This window comes from Myotis davidii, unplaced genomic scaffold, assembly GCF_000327345.1.
Source record: "Myotis davidii unplaced genomic scaffold, ASM32734v1 scaffold3272, whole genome shotgun sequence".
Classification (NCBI taxonomy): Eukaryota; Metazoa; Chordata; class Mammalia; order Chiroptera; family Vespertilionidae; genus Myotis; species Myotis davidii.
The window spans coordinates 49,069-58,459 of NW_006283304.1; the positions used below are offsets into that span (position 1 = coordinate 49,069).

Here is a 9,391-nt window from a genome sequence, read left to right on the forward strand (position 1 = left end):
GGTAACCAGCCCTTATTAGCTGGTTTGGCTCAGTGGATAGAGCATCAGCCTGCAGACTGAAGGTCCCAGGTTCGATTCTGGTCAAGGGCATGTACCTTGGTTGCGGGCACATACCCAGTAGGGGGTGTGCAGGAGGCAGCTGATCAATGTTTCTAACTCTATCCCTCTCCCTTCCTCTCTATAAAAAAAAAAATAAAAAATATATTTTTTTTAAAAAGAAAGAAAGAAGGTAAAGTAATCATGAGCCAGGGACAGAGAGGGCACAGTATACAGAGGAAGGACACCCAATGATAGAAAGAGAAAACAACCTCCCTTTTTATTTAGCCAAGCATTCACATGGATATTCCCTGAGTTTCAGATCTTGGAAGACCATAAGAGATCTAATAGACGAATCATGTAATGATGTTAGGAATCGCTACAGCATTGCTGATAGGGCTCCAGCCAGTTCTGCTTTGAACTTGAGCACGCCGAACTTCCCTCATCTTGCTCAGGTCAGTTATAAAATGCTTTTGTGTGTGTGGTTTTACTTGTACATCTCTATCTTTTACAATTTTTATTTGCAGTTTACATTGAATAATATTTTGAACTAGTCTCAGGTGTACAGCACTGGGTTTCAGTAACAAAAGGTGGTGTCTCTGATGCTGAAAGTGAAAGTTCAAGTACTGAGCTCATCCTCCTGCATCCCTGGGGCAAGTTCAGGAGGCAGGGGGAGCTCTCCCGTAGGGCAGCTCTGGCGTGAGGTCCCGAATACCTGGCCCGTAGGCCTCCGGTCCCGGTGTATGCCAGCCTATGCAGAGGAGACGGTCCCCTTGCTGCAGTCTTCATCCTTTCCCCAGCAATCTACGTTGGAAAACATTTTTCAGAGCTGTCTGCACAGCCCGGTTCCTCAGACTATAAACAATGGGGTTGAGGAGAGGAGTCACCACAGTATAGGTGACAGCAATAAGCTGATCCCGCTCAAGGGAGTAACTGGCTTTGGGCCTCAAGTACATGAAGGAGGCACAGCCATAGTGAACTATGACCACTGTGAGGTGGGAGGCACAGGTGGAGAAGGCCTTCTTTCGCCCCTGAACCGAGGGGATCCTTAGTATCGCGGCCAGGATGAAGACGTAGGAGATGGTGATGAAGAGGAAGGATACCAGGAGGACCAGCAAGCTGAGGATGAGGATCCCCAGCTCACTGAGGCCTGTATCCCCGCAGGCCAGGCTTAGCACTGGTGGCGTGTCACAGAAGAAGTGCTGGATCTCATGGGAGCTGCAAAATGGGAGGTGGAAAATGACCAGTGTCATTCCCAGCCCAAAGAGGTAACCATTCAGGAAGGAAAGGCCGATCAGCTGGGCACAGAGGATGGGATTCATGCGGCTGTCATAGTGCAGTGGGGCACAGATGGCCACGTATCTGTCAAAGCCCATGACAGCCAGAAGGAAGCAATTGGTACAAGCCCACGAGGCGGAGAAGAACATCTGGGCAGCACAGCCCACATAAGAGATGTGCTGGTCTCCCATGGCCAGGCCGGAGAGCATTCTGGGGACGATGCCCAAGGTGTAGCAGGTCTCAGAAAAAGATAGAAAAGAAAGGAATAGGTACATGGGGGTGTGGAGATGGCTGTCCAGCCTGATGACTATGATAATGAAGACATTGCTGATTAGGGTGACGAGATACAGGCAGAGGAATAGCACAAAGAGCAAGAGTTGCAGGTCCCCGAAGCTGGAGAAACCCAGGAAGACAAAGCCCCTCCAGGAGGTGGCATTGGGCTGCCCCATGCTGAGTGACATCCTTGATGGCTGTGCTGATCCGACCCACCTTGCCAGTCGATGCCCAGTGACTTTTGAAGGCAGGATGAGTAGGATTGTCATTTTCCTCTGCCTGTTGTAACTTGAAAATGAAGTTTGGATTTAGACAGCAACTAACTTCAGAAAGGTATTTGTTACGTTAGATACACACATGTATGGATCCATTCTCACAGGCACACCTGTGCATACAGACGTACAAAGATGCACAATATGCACACACATGCATGTAAACACATCACCACACATATGCTGGCACATATATACATGCATACCACATACAAAACACTCACACATTATTATGCACATGCCACACATTCAAAGCTATGCATTGCACATGTACCATTCATAACAATATCCAAAAATATGTCAGTCATGCAAATGCATATATATTCAGATAGCACCTACATATATATATATACAGATACACCACACATTTATTCATACCAACATCAGGCATAAGCTGCCACATAAGAATACACATATGGACACTTACACATTGCCTGTTAGAATTTAAGGTGGGGTGGCTTGAGAAATGTAATTGTAGAGATCAGGCAACAAAGCCAATACAGTGAAGTGACTTTCTCAAATTCACACAGAGGCAAGACTAGAGAAAAAGTGTCTTTTGTTCTAATCTAACATTATTTTCCCCAAACCTGATGACTCTTCTCAGACACTAGGGGATGCTCACTAACATGAATACAGAATAAGAAACATCTTGCTTAACAATAATCTCTTGTGTTATACCTTCCCTACCCCAAGCCCTTTCACATGTGAGTCTGTGCTAATCACGGAAGGAAGAATCAGGCTCAGGGCAAGTTGTGTAATTTCAGCCCAAAGATCAGCCACAAGGCTCTGCTGTCTCAGAAAAACCTCCTGTGAACCAAGGCATGGGAAAGACTGAGCAAGGCAAGATCTCCACTCACCTGAGGAGGCTCACAGCGAGACAAGTCCTGCTTCTCCGCTGCCATCACTAGCTGCCGCTCTTAGGCCTGCCTGCAGCACAGAGAACCTGAACTCCATCTCAGAAACGCTCATTCTGAACAAAGAGTGATGTTCCCAGATGATACTAGGAAATCTCCTTTTACACCCCTACCCCCCGCTGGGGAATCATATCTATTTCTGTCAAAACAACTTCTCTCTCTGAGGGCTCCCCAGTCCCAATGGGTGCTGTTTCAGGAAGCACATCTAATTGTGTTTGTCATTAGCTGGGAATGCTTTGAGGGAAAATCAGAAAAGAAAATGAACAAAAGCATCCTAGGATCATGATTCAAACCATGTATATGTATATGTATATGTATATGTATATGTATATGTATATATAATGAATATATATTATGTATATGCATGCATATGTGTATATAATACTAAATATTATATTAATAATTTACATGTTAAGTCTCTTTTAAAACATAATTATTTAGTAATAAATTAATAATTGCATTTTATATAGGGGAAAACTGAGCCTGATAGAGTATAAGTGACCAGTCCAAAGTAACAGAATTCAAGATTTATCCTTCTAAATTGACACTATAAGATGCATAGAATTTGCTTTTTCCATACTGTTGTTTTAAGAACTTGAGGTAACCAATTCTGATTTGTTTCCAATTTCAAAATCACATACACTTTCATATTCACATATTGAAAAGGATGCTGATTTCTCATAGATTCAATTTCTTCCTGTAGCCTCGTCTATGTGCTCCACTTCTCTCAAACACATCTTACTTTAAAAGAAACTTTACCTTATTCTTCTTTTTTCTTCTTCCTACAACACGGTAATTTCTGCACCCACATTTCCAATCTACTTTTGATCACTCAGATTGTCCTGAAACCTGAAAATGTCCAGAAAGTTCATCAAGGTTAATCATTTTACCTCTTTACTCTCAACATGTATTTTTCTCTAATACACAAGTGGTGTGAATGTTTGCACCTCCAATATACATTTTTGCCCATTCACTGATTCAATGGAAATAATGATAATTATTAACATGTGTTCAATACCTGACATTTTGGTGGTAATATTATATGAATTTAAAGTTACAATATTGAAGGATTGCAGAATCCAACTAACATGGAATCACTTATGTCAGGAATCAAATAAGATAGTTCAATGCATGTGCATTAAAGAAAATTTAATCTAACCTTACAGGAATTTACAGCTCTTCTCAGGAATCAGCAGAAGACATCAGCCAATATATTTTTCACACCATCGCTAAACTTCTTTCCTCCCTTGACTCAGGTACCCTGATTCAAATAAGAAAGAAGAACACTAGGCCACCAATAAGCTAAGATATATAACTTCTGTGTTTGTCCCATAAGAACCCCTCAGTCTGTAAGCAGCTCAGCACCCACTCCTGTAGACTTGAGTTTTCCCAGCTTGCAAGTAAAAACCCTTGTAATAAACTTGCTGATTTTATTCAGTATACAGAGTTTGGTTTTTGACAGGATTATTAGTATTGCCCTCAGGTTTTTAGATGGGAAAACTGAGGCATGGAAAAATTAAATAACTTATTCAAGACACAGCCAACTTAATCAAAATGCACACAGTGGCAAATGGGATCAAGAACCCATTCTCTTAACTACCATACTATTCCTGGTATTCTGCACCAATTAGGAGAATCCAAAGATGAATAAGATGTGGAGACTAGCATAACTGTTGACTTTATAGTTATTTTTCTTGTAGCATTGTTTAATTTGTTGGTCTAGAGCAGGGGTGGGCAAACTTTTTGACTCGAGGGCCACAATGGGTTCTTAAACTGGACCGGAGAGCCGGAACAAAAGCATGCATGGAGTGTTTGTGTGAACTAATATAAATTCAAAGTAAACATCATTACATAAAAGGGTACGGTCTTTTTTTGTTTTTTTTTAAAGTTTTATTCATTTCAAAAGGGCCGGATCCGGCCCGCGGGCCGTAGTTTGCTGGTCTATAGTGAAGCGAGTGTTTTAATATAATGTACTTAAACTTAATATCATTTCAAACGGGCCGGATCCAGCCCGGGGGCCGTAATTTGCCCACGCTGGTCTAGAGTGAAGCAAGTGTTTTAATATAATGTACTTAAACTTAATATTAAATTACTTCCAGTAAAATATAGAAAATTTACAATGGCATAGTTCCATTAACTGAAATCCAATAATTATTGTTATAACTTTTAGACAGGCATACACTTTTTAAAAGAAATTAATAGAAAAGTTATATGTGTATATACAGTCTTTTATATTTAATACATTTTTCATTTTCAGTGCTCTTCATTCTTTCCTGCAGATCCAAGTTACCATGGGTTTCATTTTTTATTAGCCTGAAAAACTTCCTGTAGTATTTCTTATAGTGAACTTTTGCTAGCAACTAACTATCTTAATTTTTGTTTATCTGAAAATGTCATTTTATGTAGTGTGTATTTTTTTTCTGGACATAAAATTCTTGATCGACAGTGTATTTTTTCATTTTTTAATATGACATTTTTAATGTCTTTATTCTCTATAGTTTGTAATGAGAGTGCTGCCATTAATTGCTTCACCACTCTACTGTATGTAATATGTCAAATTTCATTTGCTTTTTAAATATTTTCTTTTTACCTTCAGCTATCAGCAATTTGATTACAATGTGCTTACATGTACTTTTTTTTTTTCCGTTTAACATCTCGAATTTGTAAGTCTTCCACCAGTTTGGAAAGTTTTAGCTATTATTTCTTTAAATATTTTCTTCTTCTTTATCTTTTAATTTCCTTTGGATATTCCAATTACACATATGTTGGACCACTTGATATTGTCTCAAAATCTCAAAGAATTTGTTCATTTCTCTCTATCTTTTCCTATTCAGAGCAGATAATTTCTATTTATTTATCTTCAAATTTACTGATTCTTTCTTTGATTATCTCCAAAATACTGCTGACCCCATTTCATAAATTTTATCTTAGCTATTATAACTTTAATCCCTAGATTTCCAGTTGCTTCCTTTTATAACTTCCATTTGTCTGCTAATATTTCTCATCTGTTCACTTTTTAATACTTCTTTTTAATCTTTTGAACACAGTTATAATACCTAACATGAATGCTGAAAAATCCAAATTGTGGATTCACTTGGAATCAATTTCTATTAGCTGGGTTATTTTCTATGTATGGATTACACTTTACTAATTTTTTGTTAAAATGATCATTTTCTGTTAAAAAACACATTTTAGATAAGAGACAGCAGTGACTCTGTAAATTTTGTTTTTGTTTTATTGTGGGGTTGGGGTTTTTGTTTGTTTGTTTTTTATATTTTGAAGTATGAGCTTTTATTTCTAGCAGGCAGTTAACTTCTCTGAACTGAAAATTCAAAATATTTCTCACCTATTTTTTTGTAGCAGTTGATGTTTCTGCTCAAAATGTGTTTGGCTTCCAGAGGCTGCTGTTTTCTAAAAGTTGGCTTCCTAAATACTGTGCATACACAGCTTAGCTGTCAGCAAATATTCGTGCAGCATTTACTTTTGGATCTTGAGACTCTTCTCTGTTCTTCTCTAAAATTCTGCTTGCTTTGCTACTCCCGATAACTGCTATCTGACAACTCGGGGCAGTAAAGAGTCCAACTTTAGCTCACAAATCACTGCAATAGTCAGGGCGAATATAGTCATTGAAAAGCACATGAAACTTACAAATTTTACCATGAGCCATTGAGTCTTCCAAGAGTAAGTTTGCTTTCATTTGTGCATGTTTTTTCTTTCACTGAACACCCTCTAATCCGTCAGGGCTTTGGGCAGAGATAATACTCTGATTTGGTACTTCTGCTCTTCTGTAGCAGTCTCATTTACAAAATTCCTTTCCAAAACTTCTAATTTTTGTTCTCCTCTAAACTTTAGAATATGCCCTCTTCAAAGAGTTGGAAAAGGGGTGTACTGGGATCTGCTCCTAAGCAAAAATGCTTCAAAGTCACGATTCTTACCCACTGTGCTAAACTAGCCGTATTTTAAGTCACCATATTTTAAGATTAAAATAGCCATATTTTAAGCTTCTCAGACAAGACAAGCTAAAGGAGAAAAAAAGAACAAAAATATGAATAATAAAATGGTAATAACTACATACCAATCAATAATTACTTTTGATGCTAATGGATTAAATAGCCCAAACAAAGGCTAAAATGAGGCAAACTGGATAAGAAAACAAGACACATATGCTGCCTATAAGAGATGCAATTCTGATAAAAAAAAAACAAAAAAAAAACGCAGAGATTGAAAGGAAAGAGATGGACAGTTATTGCATGCAAATGGAAACAAAACAAAGAAAAGCTGGGGTAAAAATACTATAGCAAGAGAAAAAGAAGGTCATTTAATAATAATAAAAGGATCAAACCAATAAGAGAATATAACACTTGTAAAAATTTATGCGTCCAACATAGGAGAACCTAAGTATATAAAACAAATATTGATGGACATAAAGGGAGATATTTACAGTAGTAGAGAAATTGTAAGGTACTTTAACATCCTATTGACCTCAATGTGTAGTCCATTCAGACAGAAAATCAACAAGCAAATAGCAGCCTTAAAAAACACATTAGAACACATGAACTTAATTGGTATTTTTAGAACATTTCACCCCAAAGCAGCAGAATATTCTTTTTATTCAAGTGCACATGGATCATTTTCCAGGATAGACAACATGTTGGGCCACAAAACAAGTCCAAATAAATTTATGAAGTTTGAGATCATATCAATCATATTTTCTGATCACAATGTGAAACTAGAAATCAATTACAAACAGAAAACTGAAAAACACACAAATATATGGGGGCTAAATAACCTGCTGCTAAACAATGAATAAAAGTGAGTACAATTAAGTAAATGTTAAATATTAGAGCAGAAACAAATAAAATAATCTAAAAAATGCAAAAGCTTAATGCAACCAAGAGTTGGTTCTTTGCAAAGATCCTCCACATTGATAAACATTTAATTAGACACATCAAGAAAGAGATGATAGATGATAGATAGCTAGATAGATAGATAGATAGATAGATAAGACCTAAATAAATAAAATCAGAAATGAAAGAGTGGAAGTGACAACTGACACTACAAAAATACAAATGATTATAAAAAAAATACTGAGTAATATATGCCAACAAATAAGTAAACCTAAAAGAAAAAAAGATACACTTTTATAAATATACAGTCTTCTAAGAATGAATCAAGAAGAAACAGAAAATATTAACAAATCAATAACTGATAATAATATTGGATCAGTAATGAAAACACCCTCAACAAACAAAAGTCCTTACCGATGACTCCACAGGTACATTTTACTAAACATTCAGAAAGAATTAACACCTATTCTTTTTTAAACTATTCTAAAAATCTGAAGAGAAAGGGAGGCTCCTGAGATAATTGTATGAAACCTGCATTTCCCTGATTCCAAAATCAGACAAAGACACGACACAAAAAGAAAATTATAGGCAATCATTCCTGATGAACATAGACACGAAAATTCTCAGCAAAATATTAACAAACTGAATTCACCACTACATTAAAAAAGATAATCCACCATGACTAAGCGTAATTTATTCCTGGGTGCAAGATTGCTTCAGTATTTGGAAATCAATTAATGTGATACACCATGTACACAAAGATAAAATCTATATGAACATATCACTACATTCAGAAAAAGCATTTGACATATTTATAATAAAACTCTTAGCAAAGTTGTAATAGAAGGAACATACTTAAACATAATAAAGAACATATATGACAAATCCACAGCTAAAATACTCAATGATGGAAAACTAGCAATATTTCCTTTAACATCTAGAACAAGATAAGGATGTCCACCTTCTTCACTTTTATTCAACATAGTGTTGGTAGCTCTAGCCACAGCAACCAGACAAGAAAAAAACAAATAAAAGACATCCAAATTGGAAAGGAAGAAATAAAACTATCATTATTTTCAAATGACATAATACTACATATAGAAAATCCTAAAGATTCCTTCAAAAAACTATTATAACAGAAAAATTCAGTAAAGAAACAAGATACAAATATAATATTCAGAAACTAGTTACATTTTTATACATGAATAATAAGCTATCAGTAAGAGAAATTAAGAAAACAATCCCATTTACAATTGCATAAATAAATAAACACCTTGGAATCAATGAAACCATCCAAAATGGTCAGTGGACCTTAGTAGACATTTCTCCAAAGAGGACATAGTGTTGACCAATAAACATATGAAAATATGCTCAGTGTCATCACCAATCATCAGAGAAGTGCAAATTAAAACCACAATGAGATAATACCTCATAGCAATCTGAATGGCTGTCATCAATAAATTAACAAACACAGTGTTGGTAAGGATGTGGCAATGGGAACCCTCATGCATTGTCAGTAGTATGGCAACTTGGCACAGCCACTATAGAAAACAGTATAAAACCTACTCACAAATCCAAAATAGAGCTATCATATGACCCAACAATTCCACTTCTGGGTATTTATTCAAAAAATTCAAAATATGAATTTAAAAAGACATGTACTAGTACTTCCCTATGTTCACTGCAGTATTGTTTACAACTAGAGGCCTGGTGCACAGATTCACGCACATTAAAAGGAAATTAATTAGAAGGTGGCTGGCAGAGCAGGACC

General features: G+C 36.7%; 1 protein-coding gene across 1 annotated transcript; it reads right to left on the minus strand.

Moving 5' to 3' along the window:
* Positions 1-821: 821 nt before the first annotated feature.
* LOC102773284 (olfactory receptor 10Z1) lies at positions 822-1,763 on the minus strand. Its single transcript, XM_006753526.1, has one exon. It carries the CDS (start codon positions 1,761-1,763, stop codon positions 822-824), a length of 942 nt encoding a protein of 313 aa, XP_006753589.1.
* Positions 1,764-9,391: the final 7,628 nt, after the last annotated feature.